General features: G+C 49.6%; 1 protein-coding gene across 2 annotated transcripts; it reads right to left on the bottom strand.

The window, feature by feature from the left end:
• Positions 1–866: 866 nt before the first annotated feature.
• On the bottom strand, positions 867–18,891 carry EIF5A (eukaryotic translation initiation factor 5A). 2 transcript variants are annotated; one of them, XM_032236684.1, is made up of 6 exons: positions 18,779–18,891; positions 11,938–12,127; positions 7,008–7,112; positions 4,589–4,720; positions 2,489–2,562; positions 867–2,361 (listed from the first exon to the last, which is right to left on the bottom strand). In XM_032236684.1, exons 2-5 carry the CDS (start codon positions 12,100–12,102, stop codon positions 2,500–2,502), a joined length of 465 nt encoding a protein of 154 aa, XP_032092575.1. In that variant the 5' UTR covers positions 12,103–12,127; positions 18,779–18,891; the 3' UTR covers positions 867–2,361; positions 2,489–2,499. The 2 variants fall into 2 exon arrangements, with proteins under 2 accessions (XP_032092575.1, XP_032092574.1); XM_032236683.1 differs by lacking the exon at positions 18,779–18,891 and having other exon boundaries at positions 2,479–2,562.
• Between the last annotated feature and the right edge of the window lie 7,049 nt (positions 18,892–25,940).

The following is a 25,940-nucleotide window of genomic DNA, read 5'->3' as shown; positions in this document are numbered from 1 at the left end:
CACCTCCCCATATCCTCCCCCACCCTCGAGTCTCTGGGCAGACCCTTCCCCTGGGCAGGCCAAGGCTTCCCCCCACCTCCCACGCAAGAAACACCGTGACCCGTCAAAACCGCGGTTCACTAAACGCGCCCGATCAAAGCGCGTACGTGACGTCATCAGCAGCGCGACAAATAACATTAAAAATAAATTAAAATTAAATTAAAGCAAGCCGATTCACATAAAGGTAAGGGTTAGGTTAAGGGTTACGTTAAGCGTTAGGGTTAGGTTAAGGGTTAGGTTTAGGGTTAGGTTAAGGGTTAGGATTAGGTTTAGGGTTAGGTTTAGGGTTAGGTTAAGGGTTAGGTTTAGGGTTAGGTTAAGGGTTAGGATTAGGTTTAGGGTTAGGTTAAGGGTTAGGTTTAGGTTAAGGGTTAGGTTTAGGGTTAGGTTAAGGGTTAGGTTTAGGGTTAGGTTAAGGGTTAGGATTAGGTTTAGCGTTAGGTTAAGGGTTAGGTTTAGGGTTAGGTTAAGGGTTAGGTTTAGGTTAAGGGTTAGGTTTAGGGTTAGGGTTAGGTTAAGGGTTAGAGTTAGGGTTACGTTAAGCGTTAGGGTTAGGTTTAGGGTTAGGTTAAGGGTTAGCGTTAGGTTAAGGGTTAGGCTTAGGGTTAGATTTAGGGTTAGATTTAGGGTTAAGTTTGGGGGGGTTAGGGTAAGGTTTTCGCTTTAATTTTAAATTTACCGCTCACAGCGTGCCCTTTTCGTCGCGCTGTGATGACGTCACGTACGCGCTTTCGTCGAGCGCGCTTTAGTCCACCGCGGATTTGTGGTGGAACCAGAAACACGAGATATCTCACCCCCCCCCCAATGACACATTAACCACAGCCAGGTTTTCATATTAAACTTGTGTTTTATTGAGGTTGATTAACAAATGGGTTGGATTAACAGGGCGAGAGGGAGGGGGGGGGGCACAGCTCGACCTGTGAACAGCAGAGGAGAGTAAATATGAACCAAGGAGACAGTCTTGGGGGGGGGGCACAGGAGAGTGCTAGTTGGTTTAAACCCCCCTCCTCGCCCCCCCCCACAAAAAATAATAATATCCCCTCACCTGAAAAACAGCCTCTTGGGATGGCGAGTTACCCAGCACGAGGGGGCTTGTAGAGTAGGGTTTGGGGGGGGGGTGATGCTAACTCCCACAAACGAGGGAGGGGCTCGGAGGCAGTTACAAGCACGGGAGGGAGAGGGGGGGCGAGGAAAGGAAATCAAACATGATTGACAGGGACCAGAGTATAACCCCGCCCCTATACTCCGCAGGGGGCAGGTCCCCGTCATTCCCGGCCCAGGGGGGGTCTTCCTGCCCCAAGGTTGCAGACAAAAGGGGGCTCCAGCGAGGAGGAGGAGGAGGAAGAGTAGGGTTTAAGCCAAGCTCAGCAACCAGAGCGGGGGACACCCCCCCCCAAAAAATATTCGTAGATAACCTCCCAGCATGAAGTGACCCGAACCTCTGCGACCACCCAGCAGATTTGGGGGGGGGGGGACACCGAAATAAAAACCAAACAGCCCCCAACCCACCCTCAATAGAAACGGGACAGGATGGGGGGAGGTAGGGCGCCGCCGGGTGTCTTCCTAGGCTGGGGGGGGCTTCAGGGGGGGAGGAAGAAAGGGGGCAGCTTCTCGCACCCCCTCCCCAAATTCTCCGCAAGAGGAGGATGAAAACGCCGAGGGAGAGAGGGAGAGAAAAAGGGAGAGAACCGAAGAGTCCGTCTCTCGCAGGGTGGTTTTCTTCTCCCCCCTCCCCTCTTCCTTCCTTCTAGCAATTTTAAATATTCCCCCCCTTTTTTTTCCTTTTTAAGTGCAAATTTTTCTCAACTTCTCTTTGCCAGGAGGAAAAAAAAGAAATAAGTTGTAGTGTGACCAGCGCCCGAAGAGGAGGAGGAGGAAGGGGGGGGGGGGAGAGAGAAAGCAGGCCAGAGGGAGGGAGTCCAAAAAAAGGGGGAGTCAAAAATAATAATTATGATGATGATGATGATTACATCAGCATCCAGGCTCTTGGAATGGGGGAGAGGTTTATTTTTATTTTCTTGCTTCGGATGGTGCCATTTTTTTTGCTCTTTCTTTAAAAAAAAAAGACCACAAAATAAAATTTAAAAAGCTTGGTTTTTCTTTCGCTTTAATTCCAAAGGGAGGATCCGAGAGGGGGGAGGGCTGTTTTGTTTCAAAGGAAGGGAAAGAGAAGAAGAAGAAAAGGAGGAAGAAAAGAAAAGGGGGGGGGGTAGAGAAACCAAGATTTTTTTGGGGGGGTGGTTTGGAGCCCAATCTTGAGAGTCTGCCGGTTGCGATTCCCCTCTGCTTCATGACAGCTTTTCTTGTGGCTGCGGCTGTTGCCTGCAGGGGAGGAGAGAAAGAGGGGGGGTTAAAAAGCCCCCCTTTAGGAACAGGGGAAAAAAGGGACTCCAAAGAGCCACCACCCCCCTTCTCCCATCCGGCTTTCCCCGTCCGTACCTGGACTCACCTGTGGTTCATTTATTTAGCCATGGCTTTGATGGCGACAGCAGCTTCCTCGGTCATTGCAGACAGAACGGTGATCTGGGGGAGGGGGAGAGATTCAGAAATATGAGTAAAGAAATCTAGAAATAGAAGCAAAGACATTCAGAAATAGAAGAAATCCAGAAACATAAGTAAAGAAATCCAGAAATATGAGTTTAAAAATCCAGAAATAGAAAGAAGTCCAGAAATATGAGTAAAGACATTCAGAAATAGAAGAAATCCAGAAATATGAGTAAAGAAATCCAGAAATACAAGTTAAGAAATCCAGAAATATAAGTAAAGAAATCCAGAAATATAAGTAAAGAACTTTAGGAACGAGTTTAAAAATTCAGAAATAGAAAGAAATCCAGGAATATATGAGTAAAGACATTCAGAAATAGAAGAAATCCAGAAACATAAGTAAAGAAATCCAGAAATATGAGTTTAAAAATCCAGAAATAGAAAGAAGTCCAGAAATATAAGTAAAGAACTTTAGGAACGAGTTTAAAAATTCAGAAATAGAAAGAAATCCAGAAATAGAAGTAAAGACATTCAGAAATAGAAGAAATCCAGAAATATGAGTAAAGAAATCCAGAAATACAAGTTAAGAAATCCAGGAATATAAGTAAAGAAATCCAGGAATATAAGTAAAGAAATCCAGGAATATAAGTAAAGAAATCCAGAAATGTAAGTAAAGAACTTTAGAAATATGAGTTAAAAAATTCAGAAATAGAAAGAAATCCAGAAATAGAAGTAAAGACATTCAGAAATAGAAGAAATCCAGAAATATGAGTAAAGAAATCCAGAAATACAAGTTAAGAAATCCAGAAATATAAGTAAAGAAATCCAGAAATATAAGAACTTTAGGAACGAGTTTAAAAATTCAGAAATAGAAAGAAATCCAGAAATAGAAGTAAAGACATTCAGAAATAGAAGAAATCCAGAAATATGAGTAAAGAAATCCAGAAATACAAGTTAAGAAATCCAGGAATATAAGTAAAGAAATCCAGAAATATAAGTAAAGAAATCCAGGAATATAAGTAAAGAAATCCAGGAATGTAAGTAAAGAACTTTAGAAATATGAGTTAAAAAATTCAGAAATAGAAAGAAATCCAGAAATAGAAGTAAAGACATTCAGAAATAGAAGAAATCCAGAAATATGAGTAAAGAAATCCAGAAATACAAGTTAAGAAATTCAATATATTATGCTGCACATAATTATCGCAGTCAGAATTACATTCGCCCAAAACTGGAAACAAAACAAAAATCCCCTGAAACGCAGAGATCATAAAAAAGATGCTAAAATGTGCGGAAATGGACAAATTAACGATGGAACTACGAGAGAGGAAACAGATATTATAAGACATGGAATAGATGGTATGATTGGCTAGAAAAGAGATGTAAAATTAATGCCAACGTAGAAAATATAATAAAAGGAGATGGTATCTATTCAGAGAGAAACAGGTGTAAATGTTGTATATATCATATCAATGAGTAACGATGAAATAAGGAGGTCTGTGTGTAAAACAATAGAATGGAAATTTCAAAATTAGAAGAAGAAAAAAACCGATCACGGAAAACTGTAAAAGTCTGAGATTTTAATGTTTTAAAAATGTTGAATAAAAATTATTAATTAAAAAGAAAAGTCTCTTCGACTCAATTTCTCAACCGTGGCCCCGGGAAGGCGGTGGGTGGACTACAACTCCCAGAACCCCCTGCACGCCTGCCTGCCGCCATCTTCCCATGGAGGATGGCTGGGGAATTCTGGGAGTTGAAGTCCAGACATCTTCAAGTTGCCACGGTTGAGAAACACTGAGCTAAAGCATTGGGGGACGGTGGGTTCACATCCGTGCGGCCGACCCCGTCACAGCGTACGGGTCGCGACAGGACCCGGAACCCACCCCTGGAGAGATCTCAGAGGAAGGGATTACAAGAGAGTCAGCAGCCCCCCCCCCAGTTGGAAGTCTAGCCAAGTTGGCGGAGGAATTCTGGGAGTTGAAGTCCAGCCGTCGCAAAGCGGCCACAGCTGGAGACACACACACCCCCAACCCCGCCCCCCGGGAGAAGGCGGCCACCCCCCTCTCACCAGTATTTCTTCTCCACTGTCGTATTTCTGTTCGATCTCCTTGCCCAGGTCTCCCTCAGGGAGACGCAAGTCCTCCCGGACATCCCCGCTGTCCTGGAGCAGAGAAAGGTAGCCATCTTGGATGCCAATAAGCTGCAAGAGGAAGAAGAGGAAGAGGAGGGTGAGCACCGCGCGGCCTGGGCCAGGAGAAGCTGCTTCTCTCGTGGGGGAAATCCCCGGCAGGATTCGAACCAGTCACACTTGTCAGCCGGGGGGAAGGTGGACAGCGCTGGCTCTTTGGCTTTGAAACGGAGATGAGCAGCGCCCCCTAGAGTCGGGAACGACTAGCACAGGTGTGCGAGGGGAACCTTTACCTAATTTAACCTATTTAATTCATCCTGGGTTGCTGGGATTTTTCACCCATTTTGCTGGAGTCAAAGGTATATTACGTCGACCGCATTCCCACCGTCTATGAAGAAAGTTACCCCATCGAAAATAGGTAACAAGGACATATTTCTTCTCCCACGAGGCTGAACATGGGCAAAGCTTTGCTGGCTGTGGGATTCTGGGAGTTCTGCCTTAAAACGTGCCAAGGTTGGTGATGTAAGAATCTACCTGGCTCTCATAATCACCAGGCAGGGCTGGGAGGGGGCCCCCCTCTGCTGTTCACACCTGGGCCACTGCGACACTGCCCTGCAAGCCCCCAGCTGCCCCCACCCCCTGGCCAGGTTCCAAAGTGGTCAGGAAAACCCAGGTCTGGGCTAGAGGGGTAACGTGAGGAAGCGCCCCAGAGGGGACCCCCCCTAGTCCTCATGGAGGTAAAGGGAGGGAGGGAGGCTCTTTCAGACGGTTCCACCACAAAACTGCGGTAGACTGAAGCGCGCTCGACGAAAGCGCGTACGTGACATCATCACAGCGCGACGAAAACATCACGCTGTGAGCGGTAAAGTTAAAATTAACGCGAAAACCTTACCCTAACCCCCCCAAACCTAACCCTAAACCTAACCCTAACCCTAACCCTAACCCTAACGCTAACCCTTAACCTAACCCTAACCCTAACGCTAACCCTTAACCTAACCCTAAACCTAACCCTAACGCTAACCCTTAACCTAACCCTAAACCTAACCCTAACGCTAACCCTTAACCTAACCCTAAACCTAACCCTAACGCTTAATGTAACCCTAAACCTAACCCTAACCCTTAACCTAACCCTTACCTTTATGTGAATCGGCTTGCTTTAATTTTATTTTATTTTAATTTATTTTAAAAAATTTTCATCACGCTGCTGATGACGTCACGTACGCGCTTTAATCGGGCGCGCTTTAGTCGACCGCGGTTTTGACGGGTCACACTTTCAGACGTGCCCAATTTTTATTTTTAAACAAACATAAAACATAAGCACGCAAATATAAAAACCCTTCTCCAATTAAGTGTGTCGATTGGTTACAAATCATTTGGTCTTCCCCACAACAGGCTTCACTTGCAATTTACATAAAATCTCATATCATCAAATATATATGTATATAATTATTACAATTATTAAAACATCCATTTGACCGTAACTGATTATTACGTACCTTTTTATGTAAAGTATTCTAAGTTTAAAAGAAAATTTATATTATGGCATCTGCCAAAATTTTGCTGCAGTAAGGTGGGATTAGGGTGGGCAGGTTCGGCTTCTTAGCCTGGCCTACCCCGCAGGGGCGTCAGCCTCCCTAACCCTAACCCTAACCCTCCTCTGCACTCTGGGATTGCAGAAAGCGTGCAGAGAAGAGCAACTGATGGGATTAGGGGGCTGGAGGCTGAAGCGTAGGGGTGTAGGAATTGGGGAGGAGGTCTGGTTTCATGAAGAGAAGGATTAGGGGAGGGGGGGGGAGCATGATAGTGGTCTTCCAGCATTTGAGGGGCTGCCCCAAAGAAGAGGGGGTCAAGCTCTTCTCCAAAGGAGCAGAAGGCAGGAGGAGAAGCAACGGGTGAAAACTAATGGAGGAGAGAAGCAAGCTGGAATTAAGGAGGAATTCCCTGACAGGGAAGATGATTAGCCAGTGGAACTGCTTGCCACCAGGAGTTGTGGGTGCTTTCATCCCTGGAGGTTTTCAAGAAGAGACTGGAGAGCCATTTCTCTGATAGTTCTCCCGCTTGAGTAGGGGGTTGGACTAGAGGACCTCCAAGGTCCCTTCCAACGCTGTTATTCTGACCAACTGCCGACCTTCAGAGGGGACTGAAGACGTCGCAAGCAGCTCTCCAACTTGGGGAGAAGAAGCGCACCCCGCAAGGCAGGGCAGGGTGGCCCCAAACCCACAACTATAGTACAACAATGAAGGCAACTTAGCCGTTCTACCACACAGCCCAGAGACGGGCTTCGTGAGACGGGCGGCTTTATACATTGGATAACCAAACCGGCTGACCGCGTGCCAACCGCGAGCCCCGGGGTGCCTACCTGGAAGTCATTTCTCTTGATGTTGGGCACGTCCATGTTGTGAGTGGAGGGGCAGATATCTTCATATTTTTTCCCAGTGAAGATGTCTATGCCGACGAGATGCACCTAGGAGGGGGGCAGAGGGAGAGAACGGCTTTAGTATGGGAGGAGGAGGAGGAGGAGGACGCGGACGCCGACAGTTCCTTGGTGCTCTCTGAGCTTGGTGGTTTTCTTGTAGACGTGGGATGGTAGGAGTGTGAGTTTTTTCCCCCGTAGATTAGAGTATTGTTTTCTTTTTCTTTCTTTGTCTGGTGTTAATCCACGCTTATCTGGGGTTCTCTTTTTATGGGCTCCCTGGTGCTCTCTGTGCTGGGTGATTTCCTTGCAGACATTCCATGACCCAACTAGATAACATCATCAGTGCTGCAAAAGAGGGTGGTTTGCACAGAGGAGGAGGAGGAGGAGGAGGAGGAGGAGGAGGAGGAAGATGACTATAGGGTCCTTGGTGTTCACTGAACTTGGTGGTTTTCTTGGAGATGTTTCAGGACCCAACTAGGGAATGTCATCAATGTTGGAAGGGAGTGTGGGGTTTGTGGAGTGGAGGAGAAGAAGGGGAGGGGGAGGAGGGGGAGAAAGAGGACGGTGGGTTCCTTGGTGCTCTCTGAGCTTGGTGGTTTTCTTGGAGATGTTTTATGACCCAACTAGGGAACATCATCAGTGGTAGAAGGGAGTGGGGTTTGTGGAGAGGAGGAGGAGGACGACGATGACAGTTCCTTGGTGCTCTCTGAGCTTGGTGGTTTTCTTGTAGACGTGGGATGGTAGGAGTGTGAGTTTTTTCCCCATAGATTAGATTATTGTTTTCTTTTTCTTTCTTTGTCTGGTGTTAATCCACGCTTATCTGGGGTTCTCTTTTTATGGGCTCCCTGGTGCTCTCTGTGCTGGGTGATTTCCTTGCAGACATTCCATGACCCCAATTAGATATCATCAGTGCTGGGAGGGGGGTTGGCAGAGAGGAGGAGGAAGAGGAGGAAGAAAAATGATAACAACAACACTTGAGTATCTCTGAACTTGGTGGCTTTTTTGGGAGACGTTTCACGACCCAACAAGGGAACATCGTCAGTGTTACAAGAGGAGGAAGAGGAATACTTCGCTGTCCTTGGTACTCTCTGAACTTTTTAGCAGACGTTTCACGACCCAACAAGGGAACATTATCCATGCAGGGAGGAGGAGGAGGAAACAGCCCTGCCTGGCAAAACAGCTTTTTTTAAAAATTGTTTTCAGAAGTTTTCAGCATTTTCGTTGTCATTTATTTGTTGAACTGTTAAAGTTACCCAGCCTCATTGAGCTGGGCAGCTATAGAAATTGAATAAATAAATGAATGTATGAATTAAACTTAACCCCCCCCTCCCAAACTCTGTCCTGGAGGGGCTCTACGGCACCCCCTCCCCATCTTAGTAGCTCTTGAAAGACCTGAAGTATGAATAGGTGCCGATCCTCAGACAGACAGACAGACAGACCCATCTTCAGACCATTAGGGAGAAGAAAGCTTAAAACAGAACCAAGTTCAAATCAACAGATCGGTGTTTAAAGGCTTAGATTTTTTGCCTCTGAGCATGTTCAAAGTTTTGGACAGACTGTTTGTCTCTGCGTAAAAAAATAAAATAAAATCCCTCAATCTCCTGGAAGATTTTGGCAGCCGTCTTCACAACACACACCAAGTACACTCACAATCCCCCCAAAAATAATAATAAATTGAAGACTTTGGGGTTCTATCCAAACCTTAAAATGTCCAAATTCCACCCAAAAAAACTCCCAGAGGAGGAAGGGAAAAAAAGGAATGTATTAGTCGATTAAAGGAAATTGTATTCATATTATTAACGGTGGGTAGTTAAGTAAAGGAATTATAGCAACGTTATTAATTGAGGAGGATTCATTGTTAAAATGTTTTCATGTCAAAATTGAATTTGATGATGTAGGTTGCTTACAGCGAAACAGACCAACAGGTGAAATGTGAACGGATAACCTGGTTTAACTTTGAAGATAATTTAAATTAAGAGACGGAAGATGCAACGTTAGAGAGTAAGATGGCCAATTCTGAGAAATGTATTTAGTGACGGAGTTGATGTTATTTGTAAGAGACGAGAAATTAAGGGCGATCAGTGATATTGTTTATGTACTAGGAAGAAAATAATTGGAAAATTTAAAAATAAAATATGGAAAGAGAATAAGACGGCCGAAATAGGAAACAGAAGATATGATGTAAAATGGATTATGTATAGGAGAGGATGTAAAAGAAAATGATCAGGAGAAGACTTTGTTCATATGTAAAAATTTGTAATTATAAAATAAATAAAAACCTTGATATCAAAAAAAAAAAAAAAGAAACCCCTCCCAGATGAAGCCAGGAATTATGGGGTGGAAGGAATTTCAGCCCGTGGATCAGACGCCTGAATTATGTACTTATATTTAGCCCGATAAACTGGAAATGACTTTTTGGCTCCTAAACAAGCCACAGGGAGGAAAGTTTCGAGAAAAGAAGTTAATTGCGCTTAAAATGTTGGAAGCAAATTGATATTTTAATGGCTGGATGGGAAGCTGGAACTTTTGAGGCTCCAGGTGAATGTTAAACAAAAAATGGGAGATTTCAATTGTTTAAATTTTAACTTAATTCTGTCATTTAACTTTTAAAGTGCAAGAGGGAATATCTGGGCTGGAATCAAAGTAATTTTTGTTATGTGATGATGATGAGGAGCTCTTAAAAACAAAAATTCTGCCTTGGGTTTTAGACAGGGAGTCCTCGATTTACGACCCCAATTGAGGCCAGAATTTAGGCCACTCAGTGAGAAATTTGCTCAGGGAGTTGTGCGCCCGATTTTGCGGCGTTCCTGGCTGTGTTTGTTAAGCGAGTCCTTGCAGTTGCTAAATTAATAGCACGGTCACTAAGTGGATATGGCTTTCCCTATTGACTTTCCTCATCAGATGGTCGCAAAAAGGGACCACACTGTGATTAGCGTGTTCGTTCTGGTCGGTTTACCTTCTGAAGCTCGCTCCGTGTGGCCTTGCCAAGCTAATTGCCAATTGGCTCTTTGGCTGCGTTTCAAGGGAGAGAAAGGTGGGCGCTCATCAGCCTTATCCCGAAAGACTTTGGCAGACTTCGGTAGGACTCTTTACAAACTATTTGGGACTCACTAAAATAAAGAGAGGGTTTTGGGGACTAAGTGTGTGCTTTGTACTGTATCGAGAAGCCTAGGTAAGAACAAAACGGTCCTAAGAGACTTTTGTCAGTGCAGTTGTCACTTATAACAGTCGCTGAACGAACCGTTATATGTTGAGGACTACCTAGAGATCTCTAGCACTGAAGGGGGCTGGACATCCTTGGATGCTGTGGGGTTAAGAAATTAAAATTTGACTTCAGGTCTCCAGAGAACATTTTTTTGTTGGAATAATCCTTACAAGTGTCCTAAATTTATAACTGTTCATTTAGTGACCGCCTGAAGCAACCACGGCACGGACAAGAGCGACTTATGACTGTTTTTCACCCTTACGACCGTTGTAGAACCCCCTGTAAGTCACAAGAAACCCCCGCCCCAGTGGTTGTTAAGAGGATGACAGGTAGTTCTCGGCTTACAGATGCCATTCAGCCCAACCTTCCTGATGCATTAGGCCTCATTTTACGACCTTTCCTGCCGTGGTGGGGAAGCGAATCCTCCCAGTTACTCAATGAGTCACGTGGTCGTTAACTGTGGGAGACTGTGGTCGTTAAGTGTGAAAAAGCGGTCATACGTCACTCTTTCCCCCTGTAACTTGGAGCGAACGGTCGTTAAGGGCTAGCGTCATGGATGGGCCAGGCCAGGAGGACCAAGGAGGGAGGGAGAGGGAAGCGGTCGCAGGCTGGATGGCACATTTGGGACTCAGGGCCGAATTGTTGGGGGTCTCGGGCGCTCCCTCCGAGTTTGGGGGTCTCCTTGCAGACGCTTCACCCCCACCTCCCGTTCTAGCACTGATTGCGTTGTCTAGTTGGGTCATGAGATGTCTACAAGAAATGGGTTCGAGAGAGCCCCAATCCTCCTCCTCCTCCTCCTCTCTGCAAACTCCACTCTAGCATGGATGAGGTTCCCTAGTTGGGTCATGAAACGTCTGCAAAAAATGTTCAGAGAGCACCAAGGACACCACAGTCCTCCTCCTCCTCCTCCCATAAACCGAATACCCTTCTAGCATTGATATTATTCCCTAGATGGGTCATGAAACGTCGGCAAGAAAACCACCAGCTCAGAGCACCGAGGACTCCACAGTCCTCCTCCTCCTCCCTTCTAGCAGTGATGGTATTCCCTAGTTGGGTTATGAGACGTCTGCATTCAACCACCAACCTCAGAGACCCCCAAGGACCCCATTGTCCTCCCCCCCTTCTCCTCCTCTTCCTCCTCCTCTCCCCAAATGTTTGCAAAGAGGTCAGAGAGCACCAAGGAACCCACAGCCTCCCTCCTCCTCCTCCTCCCTTCCTCTCTGCAAACCTTCCCTTCTAGCCCTGATGACGTTCCCTAGTTGGGTCCTAAGACGCCTACAATTCAACCAACAACCACAGAGGGCACCAAGGACCCCACAGTCCTTCCTCCGCTCCCCCTCCCCACCCCCAAGCACCGAGGACGTTCCCTAGTAGGGCCACGAAACGTCTGCGAGGGAAAACTACCGTCAGAGAAAGCAAACTCTGTCCCAGAATCCTGGTCCTCGTCCTCCTCCGTCTGACCAGCCGCACAATCACAATCTCACACACGCACATTCACACAATCACAGCAGAAGCAACAAGGGGAAAACACCGCCCGAGGCCTGCCGGGCACACGCAAACCCCTGCACCCCTGGGAGTTTCCCCAAGATATCCTTCCCTCCCTCCCCCCCTTCCGCTCCCACCGCGGACGACCGACAGCCCCCGGACGCCGCCGCGCCCGGCCCTTACTTTGGCGTGGCCGTGCTTGCCCGTCTTGGAAGTGGACATCTCCACAATCTTGCAGGGACGGCCCTTGAGCACTACGAAGCCGTTCTTCCGGAGGGCGGAGCACTGCATGGGGAAGGTGGCGGAGGCGCCCGCATCGCCGGTCTCGAAGTCCAGGTCATCGGCCATGGTGGAACAGATGTTGTGGAAACCGCTGGGGAAGGAGGAGGTGGAGGAGGAGGAAGAAGGGGGAGAGGAAGATCAGGAGGGGAGAATGCAGGGAGCGCGCACCTTCTTCCCCTCGAGGCGGTTGGCGCATCGCAAGCACAGCCCTCACTCCCAAAGCCACAAATGTCCTCACCGGAATCCCCCCCCTACCCCCGGTTCGATTCTAGAGTGGACCGGAAGTCCCGTTCCCCCACCATAGAGTCTCCCCTCCTAGCCCGGCGTCCTTTTTCCTCTCCCTCTCCGAACCGACGGCCCTACCCACTGTAGAGCCGACCGGGGACAGGGAGCCACAGCAGAGGGAGAAAAGAGCCACATGCGTCTCCGGAGCCGCAGGTGGCCAACCCCTGGCCTAGCAGGGACTCCTTCTTGAGCATGGGGTTGGGCTAGATGGCCTCCAAGGTCCCTTCCAACTCTGCTATTCTGTATTCAAACAGGATGTTATGACACACACACACACATGCACCCGGGCTAAACTCTAACAGCTGAGGGAATGGCGTGCGTCTAAGGCGAGAAGGACCGGAGAAAGGGGGGGGGGACATGATAATTACTGCCACCAAGAGGGGGGGTCAACTTAATTACCGAAAGCACCGGAAGGCAGAATGGGCAGGCAAGCGAAGCAAGAAACCGATCAAGGAGAGAAGCAAGCTGGGATGAAGGAGAGACTTCTCACAAGTCAGGACAATTAGCCAGTGGGACTTCCTGCCACCAGAAGTTGTGGGTGCTCCATCGCTGGAGGCTTTTAAGGAGACTCTGGATAACCATTTGCATGGAATGGTTGAGGGTTTCCTGCCTGAGCAGGGGGCTTGACTAGAAGACCTCTAAGGTCCCTTCCGGCTCTCGATGTATGATTCTATTGCAATGGCTTCCCTCCTAAAGTTCCCAATCAATGGAAACCTTCACGAAAAGACTAGAGAGATTCACTTGTCCAGAAAGGTATAAGGGTCTCCTGCCTTCGCCTGGGGTGGACTAGAGGACCTCAAAGTTCCTTCCAATCCTATTACTCTATCTTCTACACCCATCTTTTAAAAATGCTTCAGGGCCACCAAAACATCTCGTGAATTCTCCAAATTTAGGCACTCCCCCCCTCCCAAAAAAACTCCATCTTTTACTAAACCGTAACGTACCAGTCAACCTGATTCCTGGTTCAGCCATGTTTGGTTTATAACCCTTTGAATCCAAAGTGTACAAGTTCACACAATCTTCTGAGACAAGAGTCTCCAATCCTGGCCACTTTTAAGACCTGTGGACTTCCACCCCCAGAATTGCTGGCAGGGGAATTCTGGGAGCTGAAGTCCACCAGTCTTAAAAGTGGCCAGGGAATTCTGGGAATCGAAGTCTTAAAAGTGACCACGGCTGGGGAATTCTGGGAATCAAAGTCTTAAAAGTGGTCACAGCTGGGGAATTCTGGGAATCAACGTCTTAAAAGTAGCCAGGGAATTCTGGGAATCAAAGTCTTAAAAGTAGCCAGGGCTGGGGAATTCTGGGAATCAAAGTCTTAAAAGTGGTCACAGCTGGGGAATTCTGGGAATCAAAGTCTTAAAAGTAACCAGGGATTTCTGGGAGTCGAAGTCTTAAAAGTAGCCAGGGCTGGGGAATTCTGGGAATCGAAGTCTTAAAAGTGGCCAGGGCTGGGGAATCCTGGGAGTTGAAGTCCACAGGGCTTAAAGTGGCCAAGTTGGACACCTCTGGGTGGAAGGAGATCCTGCCCGCTCAGCTGGTGCTGAGCCAGATGCTGGGCTCTTTGGGGTAAGGGGCCTTCAGCCGACACCCCCCCCCCAGCATGCTTTAGAATGGGAACTGGGAGGGGGGGGCAAAGACAAAAAGTGGCTCAATGTGAGTCTTAGCACTGCCTGTCATTTTTTTCCTCCCATCCAAAGGAAGCTGCCAAGACAACAGCTAAATCCACTTGGCAGCTTTTTAGTGGAACCAAACCGGCCCCTGAAAACTCTCTTCCCCCTAAAACTTTCGTTTTTCCAGCACGACTGATAATTTTCAGGATCTCCCGGGGGTTCCCCCTCCAGGCCGTCTCCTCATTACCATTGCATACTTTAAAAAAAAAAAAGAACCTACTAAAAGAACCATACCAGTAGTCCTCAACTTATGACAATGGAGCCCCCCCACTTTTAAGACTTGTGGACTAACCAATTTCATTGCATACATGATGTACAACGACAATAAAGGCTAGACTATACCCATTTATGCTGCTAAGTGAGACATTTGTTGAGTTTTGCCCTGCTTTACGACCTCCCTTCCAATTTTTATACATACATAGACACATCTATACAGGTGACCCTCCCACTTACGAGCGCAATTGAGCACAACGTTTCTGCTAAGTGAAACATTCGTTAGGTTTTACCCCCATTTTACGATCTTTCTTGCCACCGTCGTTAAGTGAACCACCGCCGTTAAGTTACTCCCATGGTTGCTAAGGGGATCTGGCTTCCCCATGGATCCGGCTGCTGGGAAAGTCACAAATGGGGGTCACGTGACAACCCCCCCCCCAGGACACCGCGACCGTCATAACTATGAGTCAGTCACCAAGCGTCTGGATTTTGATCTCGTGACCACAAGGATGCCACAACGGTTGTAAGTGTGAAAAGTGGTCGTATGTCACGGCTTTTTCCCGGTGAATGGTCACTTTAGGAACTGTTGTAAGTCGAGGAGGGCTTTGAGCCAACTACGCTCTGGGTGAAGGAACATTTACTTCTCCGGCCTCGGAGCCTCTCCGTTCCCTTAGCCAGGAGCCTGCCAAAGTTTGCTTTCTATGCCGCGCCAGGAGCCCAAGATTTAGCCAGGATCAAGCCACACTACTTGGACCACACCTTCTGCTGCAGGGTAACCCCCACCCTGCTCTATTTCGGGATCTCCTGCTCCACGGTGGAAGCGGAGAAGGCCTGCAGCTTTCAGGCAGCGGATTCTAGACCAAAATCCAACTTCAGTCTTCCAACCCACAAGGTGCAATTTCAAACTCTGGGCTCGTCCCCCCTTCTGCTTTGGGGGGAATCAACCAGCCAGGATTTGAAAAAGAAAAAAGCTCATTCTATGGTTTGTGTGTGTTTTTTTTTTCCTTTTTAAAGAAACTTCTAACTTCGGTTTTGCAAAGACGGGAGGCTTCACGCCCCAAAGGATCCCACTTCACAAAAGGGAAAAAAATTCATCTTGCCAACATGCAGATCAGGGAATTTGCCTCGTGGAGCAAACCAACCTTCCCTAAAGGCTCGAAAGGTCTACGAGGAAACCCCCTCCCACTCAGTACCCCAGCCCACTCGTCCCAAATAAAAAGCAGGCCTGCCCTTCTGGAAAAGGCATTTAAACCCCGACCCACTCTCCCTCCGAGGCGAGGAGGAGGAGGAGGAGATGCGCTCGGCCTCCTCCGGGGAGGAGGAGAGGGGCTGGAGGAGGGACAAAGGAAGGGCAAGCAGGGGGGCTTCAAGGGAAGCCCAGCCTTCCCCGGCTTAGATGGGAGCTGGAAAAACCCGATTCCCTTCCCCGGGACAGCCGCTCGGAGTCTCAGCCTGGAGCTAAGACAAAGCCCAAGACGGGATGGCTGCAGACACAGCTGCTGGCTCCTTCTTCCACGCATCTGTCCCCCCCCCCCACCTGCCATGCCAAGGAGCCCATTAGCCCGCCCACTCACCCACCCACCGCCAGAGACCCACCGGAGTCTCCTCTCCCGCTGCCAACCTGACGGGTCATCGACTAAGCGGTGCAGGCTGACAGCAGCTCCTCAAAAGACCGTCAGCAGTGGTGGTGGTGGTGACAGCCATCTCTCTCTCTTGCCAATCGGGCGGCCGGGCGGCTGCCACCGTCACCGCTACCACGTGCTTCTGATTTTGGGCAGCCCGAGGAGCAAAAGGGGAAGGGGGGAGGAGGAGGAGGCAGGAAGTTTGCACCCACTTTGCTCAAAAGGGAGAGAGAGAGAGAGAGAGAGAGAGAGAAAGGCAGCCCCTCTGGTCCGCATGTCGGGAGGGAGCCTCCCCTCGGCTCCTGCCAACCCCAAGCATGATTCAGCTAAGCTGCCACTGCGGAGAGACAGGCTCCAGACCACGTGACCAGCTTGGGGGGGTGGAAAAGGAGGAGGGAGGGAGAAGCCACTTTGAGGAGGAAGAGACCCCCCCCGCTTTCGATCTTGACCCCAGCTCCTCCGCCCCCAATTCTTGAAGGTGGCAAATGTCCCCCCCTCCTAAGAGTCCGGGTGTCTGAAGAGACTCTCCCCCATGCTTAAAAGTCTGAGTTTGAATCCAGCCGGAGGGCTGTGCTGCTCCCCCCCCCACTCAAATGGCCCCCAGGGCATCGATCCATGGAGAGGGGAAAGCCACTAATTAACCATAATTAAGCCCCCACCCCACCAGCAAACTGGGCTGCAATGCAAGCAAAAGCCAAGCCGAAACTCCCCCCCTCCTTTTCCAGCTTACTCAAACGCCCCCCCTCCCCTCACCTGATCCAGGTAGCAATTAGGTAAGTGGCATTAGGAAGGTGAACTTTTTGCCAAGGGTGCATGCTGAACAACCCCCCCCCCAATGAAGGAGGGGAATCCCATAAGGGGGGGGGAGACAAGCATAGTTTTTCTACATTTAAAATCAGGGGGCCATGTTGGCTGGCTGGGGAATTCTGGGAATTGAAGTCTGACAGTCTTCAAAATTGCCCAGCTTGATTAAAAGTCCCAAAGGGTTGCTGTCCATCATTGGGGGGGGGGGGTGTCCCAATCCAGCCCTTTTTTTTCTTCTTTTTCACAGTCTTTCTTTTTTGCCCCCCTTTCCCTGTTCAGCAAAGCCATTGCAAGATCTTCCTTCTTTCTTTTTCTTTCTTTCTTTCTCTTTCTTTCTTTCTCTCTTTCTCTCTTTCTCTCTTCTTTCTCTCTTCTTTCTCTCTTCTTTCTCTCTTTCTCTCTCTCTCTTTCTTTCTTTCTTTCTTTCTTTTCTCCTCTCCCCTCCCAGAGTCAAGTCAGGGGTGGCTTGACTCCCCCAAATTGCCAATTTTTGTTAAAAAAAAAACCCACCTTCCCAACTATGCAATGCTCCCCACCATCAGCCTAAAAACAAACTTGTTGGGTCCTGCTGGGGCTCCCCTCGCCCGCCCCCCCACCACAAACCAGGAGGGAGGGGCCTGGTGGGCTTTCCCTTTAAAGGGCAACCACGTGCTTTCTCTCCCCCCCCTTCCCCACCCCTCAAAAAAAAAAAGGCTTGAGGACACACAACCAGCTGGACCAATTTGCCTATTTGGGGGTTTGCACATAAGCCACAACCAAACCACAAAGGGAGGGGGGAGGAAAGGTGGTTTAAAATGTCTGTGTGTGTGTGTCAAGGCAATGATTTGGGTCTGGGGGAGGGAGAAGGGGCTAAACCCCAGGTCCTTCCTCGCCCCCCTGGGGTGGCTTCCCCCCCCCCCAATGACACCCGGAAATCTTGGAAAGGAGGGGTCGCCTCCAATCAGGGCTTGCCCCCTCCCCAAATTAAGGCACCCTCCCCAAAGGGTTCAACCCAGGACAGGCTCCCTTTAGGTCCAGTTAGAGCTGGCCTCCCCCCACTCCCTCCTCCCAAAGACCCCCCCACTCCGTCCAAGAAACCCCCCCTCCCCACATTAAGGCACCCCCCCCTAAAGGGTTCAAACCAGGACAGGCTCCCTTTTAGGTGCCCCCCCCTCCAGTTAGAGCTGGCCTCCCCCCCCCTCCCTCCTCCCAAAGACCCCCCCCCACTCCAAGAAACCCCCCTCCCCAAATTAAGGCACCCCCCCCAAAGGGTTCAACCCAGGACAGGCTCCCTTTAGGGCCCCCCCCTCCAGTTAGAGCTGGCCTCCCCCCCCTCCCTCCTCCCAAAGACCCCCCCCCACTCCGTCCAAGAACCCCCCCTCCCCAAATTAAGGCACCCGCCCCAAAGGGTTCAACCCAGGACAGGCTCCCTTTTAGGTGCCCCCCCCTCCAGTTAGAGCTGGCCTCCCTCCTCCCAAAGACCCCCCCCACTCCCAAAGACCCCCCCCACTCCGTCCAAGAAAGCCCCCTCCCCAAATTAAGGCACCCCCCCCAAAGGGTTCAAACCAGGACAGGCTCCCTTTTAGGTGCCCCCCCCTCCAGTTAGAGCTGGCCTCCCTCCTCCCAAAGACCCCCCCCACTCCCAAAGACCCCCCCCACTCCGTCCAAGGACCCCCCCCCCAAAATTCAGGCACTTCCCGGGTCAGTTCAGGCCAGGCTCCCTTTAGCCGACCCAGTTAGACCAAAGTTGGGCCCCCTCCCCTCTTTCCCCCCCTCCCCCAAGTAGAGACCCCCGACCCTTTTTACAGCCCCCCCCCCCACTCCAGCCCCTCCTGCGGGACTCCAGGGCCCATCAGGCGCGGCCAGGCCCGCTCAGCCACCACACGTGGAGGGAACCCCCCCCTCCCTCCCTCCCTCGCTCGCTCGCTCGCTCGCTCGCTGGCTGGGCCCCCGCCCCGTGACTCGGCTGAGGGGGCGGCCGGTCTTCCCTCCTGCCTGCTGGGTCTGAGGCGGCCGCCACGCGGTGAGGCCTCCGGGGGCGGCGCGTGCCGGAGCTCGAGGCCGCCCCCCCCTCCCCCTCCCCCTCCCCACCGGGCTTTCTCCCCCCCCCTCCCCCCTCCCCGCGACACCCCCCCCCACCGCGGCTTCCCCCCCCCCTCAGCGACTCACCCGCCCGCGAGCTCAACCGCCGCCGCCGCCGCCGCTGCCTGCTGCAACCCAGCCCGCAGTGCGCACGCGCACTCGTCGCCACCTCTCGCGCTGCCCCCTCCACCCCGCGCACGCACGCACACACCTCCCGTCTTCCGCGCTCGCGCGCCCCGTCGCCGCACGCGCACTGGCCTCCGACGCCCAGAAGCGGAGGGAAACGAGCATGCGCAACTTGGCGACCGACGCCCAGGAAGGGGGAAAAGGAGGAGCCTCTTCTTGGAGGGGGGGGGGAAGAGAGAGAAACGTCGCGCTGCGCCTGCGCCGAGAGGGCCCGGCCGGTTGTGAGCGTGCGCGGGGAGACCCTCCCCGCATGCGCATGCGGGGTGTGGTGGGGAAGAATAAAGGGGGGGTGACCGCCTACCACCGATGGTTCAGTGCGCATGTGTTAATTAAAATTAACAATTAAAAAAAGGAGCGGCCAACTAGGATACGTTCCTAGCTTCATAACTCGGGGGGGGTTGGTGTTTGAGGCAGCGCGCAAGCGCGTGGAGCGGCCTTCTCCCTCCCTCCCTCCCTCCCTCCCTCCCTCCCCCCGCGGCCATTTGCTTGAGATCACGCATGCTCCTAGGCCGCGCACGCCTCGAGTTTGGCGTCCTCGGCGAACTCTCGCTTGCCACCCAGGGTGCGCATGCGTGCCACGGCTGGCGATGCCGAACTCGCCCAGTCCCGACGTACCACCGAGTGTGCGTGGCGAGCGGCCCAGAGCGGCGCGGGCAAAGGCTTTTTTTTCCCTACCACGCGGGGCCTCGGCGGCCATCTTGCCCGGGCCGCGGCCGCCATGGTTGCCACGGCAACGGCGGCGGCCTACATTCCACGCCGCTCCCGAAACGAGAAAAAAAAATAAAAGCCATAATTCCGTCTAAAATCAAATAAAAATATTTTAGGTTTATTTATTTATATTTATTTATTTTATATTTATATTTATTTAGGCAGGGAAGTTGGTGCCAAAGCCCATAAGGCAATGCCAATCTTCCAGGCCCGCCTCTCCCTCTGAAAGGGCTTGGGACTACAAAACCCATGCTCCCTGGCCGGCACCAGGCCTTGGAGTGGTGCATTAGGGCAGTGTTTCTCAACCTTGGCCACTTGAAGATGTCTGGACTTCAACTCCCAGAATTCCCCAGCCAGCGAATGCTGGCTGGGGAATTCTGGGAGTTGAAGTCCAGACATCTTCAAGTGGCCAAGGTTGAGAAACACTGCATTAGGGTGCTGGGAGTTGAAGCAGGGGGTTCCAGGACCCCCCACCCTGCCCACCAACCCAACCCAAGGCAGGGAGGGGAACGGGGGCTGCAAATATTGCCCCCCCCCAAGTGAAAGCCCCAGAGTGAAAGACTTCAAAGAACAACAAAACCCATGTTAACCAGCTAGCGCAACAGTATTCCGAAAGCCATGTCTCCTCCGCTTATTACAAAGCCCATCCTCTGCGGCTCTCTCGAGAGGGATGGGCTTTGTGATACTCGAAAGCGAGGCTTGGACGTTGGCGGTATTACAAAGCCCATCCGCCGTGGCTCTCGAGAGGGATGGACTTTGTGATACTCGAAACATTTTTGCAATACTGTTTGCATAGAGTGGCTAATGAACATGGGTTTTTTCTTGTACTACAAAGCCCATCCTCTGCGGCTCTCGAGAGGGATGGGCTTTGTGATCCTTGAAAGCGACGCTTGGACGTTGGCGGTATTACAAAGTCCATCCGCCGTGGCCCTCGAGAGGGATGGACTTTGTGATACTCGAAACATTTTTGCAATACGGCTGCATAGAGTGGCTAATTAACATGGGTTTTTTCTTGTACTACAAAGCCCATCCTCTGTGGCTCCTACCAGTCAGCCTCCTTACCCCGAGAAAGGGGCAAGGGTCTCTCCCTTGCCCCACACCCCTCCTCTTCCCTCACCCCCCCCCCCAAAAAAAACCTTTCTACATTTGGATCACGTTTTCCCTGCCCGCCTCGTAGGGTTGTTGTGGGGGAAATAGGTGGAAAGATGATTGCTTGATTGATTGTGGTCACCAGAGAATTGGGGTTACTTTTATTACCGTCTGTATATTTTTATTTTTTGCAAACTGCCCATCGTTGCTCGGAGGGAGTGGGCTTCCAAATAAATTCTCTAAATAAATTCTCTAAATAAATTCTCTAAATAAATTCTCTAAATAAATTCTCTAAATAAATTCTCTAAATAAATTCTCTAAATAAATGAATAAATTGGCATCATAGTTCGGTAAAAACACAGGAAGCTGAAATCTGAAATCTGAACGGGAAGATTACAAGCGTTGTATCCAAGTTGCAAATGTCATTTTTTTAAAAAATTTCATTTCTCGCAGCCAAATACAGATAATTCTGGGCTCAGAACCACAATCGACGCTTCTGTCGCTAAACGAGACAGTTGTTAAGTGCGTTCCCACCCCCATTTTACGACCTTTCTTGCCACAGTTGTTAAGGGAATCATTGCAGTGGTTAAATTAGCACGGTTGTTTAAAATGAATCTGGCTGCCTCGTTTCCTCGTCTGAAGGTCGCTAAAAGGGACCACGTGTCCCCAGGATACGGCAACCGTCATAAATACAAGTCAGTTGCCAAGCGGCTGAATTTTGCTCATGTAACCACGGCTGCAACCGTCATAAATGTGAAAAACAGTCATTAGTCACTTTTTTTTCCAGTGTCGTCGTAACTTCGAGCAGTCCATAAACTGTCGTAAAGCCGAGGACTAGCTATAATAAATAAAAATAAATGTAAATAAATAAATAAGTTACTTTATAAGAAAGGATAGAAATGTAATCAATGAAATTTGTCTTTGGCATCCTCGACATGTTGCTTCTACAGGCAGTCCTCGACTTACAACGGTTCATTTAGCGACCAAAGTTGAAACAGCCCTGGAAAACGGGACTTGTGACCATTTTTCACACTTAACGACCGTTGCGGCATTCCCCGTGGTCACCTGATCAAAATTCAGGCGTTTTGGCAACGGTTCTCATATTTATGACGGTCACAAAGTCCCGGGGCAGGCGGTCACGTGAGACCTTCTGACCAGCAGAGTTGGGATTCGCTTAACAACCGTGTGACTAACTTAACAAACGCCTAGATTCGCTTAACAACCTTGGCATGAAAAAAAATAAAAATCGTAAAATGGAAACGCAAAGAACGTTTCGCTTAGCAATATAAAATTCCGGGCTCAGTTGTGGTCATAACTCAAGGACTGACTGTCGATGAGGGCGCCGCAATCCGTGCTTCCTTTCCACCCTTTTGCCCCTTCCAACGACGGAGCATGTCAAAAGTGCAGGTGGAGAAATGAGGACCAGCCCAAAAGGGTGCAGTTTGCCCATCTGGACAGCAGAGGGCAGAGTCTGCCAGCCAGCACGGCCTGCCAGGTAAGATGGGCACCAGTCAAAATCCAGATTCGAACTGGCCACCCTCTGCCAATAAACCCCCGTGTGTGCCATTCACTGCATGTTGTGCGGATGTGAGCCAGCAAAACCGGCATAATGGAACAAACCATAATCAAATCATGGAAACTGAGCTCGCTGCATCTGTCTTCACGCAGTTCTCGGCTTCCAATTAACCCCAAAAAAATTCCCGTTGCTAAGCGAGACCGTTGTTAAAAGTGAGTTTTGCCCCCGTTTTGCCACCTTTCTGGCCACCGTTGTTAAGAAAACAGCCTGCAGGTGTTCATTTATTTTTAATATATATATATTGGCGCCTAACTCGCACATTGGCGACTCCTAAAAGCATCGAAAAGAAATTTCAAATAATAATAAAATAAGTGAGTAACAGAGCCTTTAAGTGACTCCAGCTTCCCCGTTGCTTGCTAGAAGGTCGCAAAAAGGGGATCGCGGGAAATTCACACACACACACACACACCCCGGGACGCCGGGACCGTCATAAATATGAGTTTTGATCACGGGGATTCTGTGACGGCCGTAAGTGTGAAAAGCAGTCCTAAGTCTCTTTTTTTTCAGTCCCGTTGTAACTTGCGTGGCACGAAAGATCCTCTTGTATTAACCGCCAATCACAGATGTTTTGGGGAGCCTAGCAAGTTGGCATGGCTCCCAAACTTAACCCGGGTTTACCCGTTTAAACGCAGCCACGATTGCAAATCCATATAACAAGGATTTGATGTGATAAATAAGATCATCATCAACAACAACAACATTTGTTAAATGTATATGGTGCCCCAGCAGTTCCGTTCCATGCCATGGAGGGCGTTAACGCCCATAGGCCACCTCTCGAATTGGAACCCCAAAACAAACTGGCACCAGAGGGGCTGCGTGTGTCTCTTTGGGTGCCCAAAATTGTTGGCGCAGCTGCATTCTGCACCAGCGGAAGCTTCTGGATGCTTTCCGTGTAAAGGATGTTGTGGTTAGAGAGAGTGACGCATGGCAGGGGTGTCCAATCTTGCTAATTTTGCGACTTGGTGGACTTCAACTCCCAGAATCCCCCAGCCAGCCACCTACTTTGCAAGGTTATTATTATGGCCCAGTTATAAAACTATAATTCTCATATATATATATAAATGGCTGTGTGTGTGTATACGTATGTGTGTCCCAGCATGACTCTGGAACGCCTCAAAACAATTTCAACCAAACTTGGTACACTTACTCTCTGGAGAAAAAAAATTGTGGAGGTACGACACCTCTAACACCCCTCGGGGTGCATGTTCTGCTAAGATACAGCCTGTTGTGCCTTAAAACGGCTTCTACTGTACTGCCGTAAAATGGCTATTGTACAGCAACCGTGGAGTTGCCATGGTAACGGCTTCACAGTACTCCACAAAGGGGGGGCTCCCTCTGGTTAAGGGGAGGAAATCCAACATTAGAAATTACGTTTGGTTCGGACATTTATAAATAAGAACTCGTAGTTGATAAGTGGGCTTTACCCTAGATCATTCAGGGCTCTCCCTCCTTGGCAACTTCAAGGCTTGTGGACTTCAACTCCCAGAATCCCCCAGCCAGCAAACATTTACCAGAATTCAGCAAGAAGAACTGTCAATAGACTTATCGCATTTTTTTTGAAAGAGTAAGTTTCTTAGTAGATAGTGGGAATGCAGTAGATGTAATATATCTTTTTTCACAGCAAAAAGAAACCGATAGTAGTTTGACGGCCTGGGTCCCTAGGCCATACCCCATAAGTGGTGCCATCTTGTTTTTCCCTTCTGTGCATGCGCAGAACAATTTTTATTCCTTATTACAGGAGAGAATCAGAAGCCGCCAGGAGACCATCGACCCCGCCATCCCAGCTCTGCCCCTGAATTAACCACGTTGAGGCCATCATTCAGGGTTTGAGCAAAGATTCTGCAGAGTGACGGCGGCAGCGAAAAACAGGACACGCAACCAGGTTCACACCTGATCATCCCAGCATCCTCACACAGTCATGTGATCTCGAGAGTTCGGCAACCGGCAGGTATTTATCCTGGTTTAAAGCACCCCGGTTCATTTAATCCTCATTTGCAACCTTGCCAGCTGGATTCAGAACTCCTTTCCACACCCGCCTTGCTTTGCAACAGAAACACCGATTCCTACTGCGGTCATAAATCGAGGACTGCCTGTAATCGCTATTTTGTTCTCCGCTCTCCCAATTTCGCCCAGACTTGGATTCTATTCTCATCCTGGTTTAGTCAGCCAGGATTCAAAACCAACAAACCCACAAAGCTGCTCGGTGTAACGAGAAACCCTGGCATTTCTGGACCTCACCCGTGATGTCATCCTCTAAGCCACGGTTTGCCAACCTCGGCCACCGGAAGGTGGGTGGACTTCGATTCCCAGAACTCCCCAGCCAGTTGGCGGAAAGTGGCTGTGGAGCTGCATGTGGCTCTTTCATCCCTCTGCTGCGGCTCCCATTTGCCGGTGGGCTCCACAATTGCTAGGGCTTTCGGTTAGGGCAGGTGGAGGAAAAAAGGGACTCCATGCTAGGAGGAGACTCTATGGTGGGGGAACCGGACTTCCGGTGAGCTCCAGAATTGAACGGGGGGCTTCCGGTGAGGACCTTTGTGGGTCTTTTGAGTGTTTAAGGTTGCCAATTCCTGGTCTAGTCCAGCCCAAGCCAAGGCAGGAGACCCTTATACCATTCCGGACAAACGATTTTTTTCTTGAAAACTTCTATTGATTGGAGTCCCCACATCTTTCGGAGAGAAGCCATTGCAATAACAATCATCCATGCAAAGCCAGAAGGGACCTCAGAGGTCTTCTAATCCAGCCCCCTCCCCTTTATATATATATATATACCATTCCGGACAAATGGTTTATCCAATCTCTTCTTTAAAACTTCCAGCCTTGGAGCCTTCGCAACGTCTGGGCATTGAAGTAGTAGTCCACCCATCTTCCAGGCTGTACGCGCATACGCAGTGCAACTCAAATTGATCTGAGCATGCCCAGAACTGAAAAACAAGATGGCGGCACTCAGAACCAGTTTGGGGGTGTGTGGCAAGCCTAGGTTGCTGCCGGTTCTAGCAACCCAGGCCGCCAAAACAGGCTGAAACGGGCCGAAACGGTAGTAACTCACCACTGGATGGCTTGCAGACATTTCATCACCCAATTAGGTTATATCATCAATGCTAGAAAAGAGAGGGGATTTGCTGAGTGGTGGGAGGAGGAGGAGGAAGAAAGGGAAGAGGGCAGGAGGAGGAAGAAGAGGGAGGGGGATTCATGTGGGGTCCTCGGTGCTCTCTCTGCTGGGTGGTTTTCTCGCAAACATTTCATGACCCCGCTAGGTAACTTCTTCAGTGCTAGAAGGGAGGGGTGGATGTAGAGGAGGAGGAGAAGAAGAAGAAAAGGGGGAGAAGGAGGAGGAGGAGGAGACGGCAACAGTAAGAAGAAGGAAAAGGAGAAAACAAGAAGAAAACAAGAAGAAAACAAGAGAAGAAGAAAACAAGAAGAGAAGAAGAGGAGGAGGAGGAGAAGTAGAAAAAGAAGGAGAACAACAACAAGAAGAAGGAGAAAACAAGAAGAGAAGAAGAGGAGGAGGAGGAGGAGACGGCAACAGTAAGAAGAAGGAAAAAGGAGAAAAGAAGAGAAGAAGAGGAGGAGAAGAAAACAAGAAGAAGAAAAGAAGGAGGAGAAGGAGAAGGAAAAAAAGGAGAAGAACAACAAGAAGAAAACAAGAAGAAAACAAGAAGAGAAGAAAACAAGACGAGAAGAGGAAGGAGA

Source organism: Thamnophis elegans, chromosome Z (assembly GCF_009769535.1).
Source record: "Thamnophis elegans isolate rThaEle1 chromosome Z, rThaEle1.pri, whole genome shotgun sequence".
NCBI lineage: Eukaryota > Metazoa > Chordata > Lepidosauria > Squamata > Colubridae > Thamnophis > Thamnophis elegans.
This window is presented reverse-complemented; position numbering and strand designations above follow the sequence as displayed.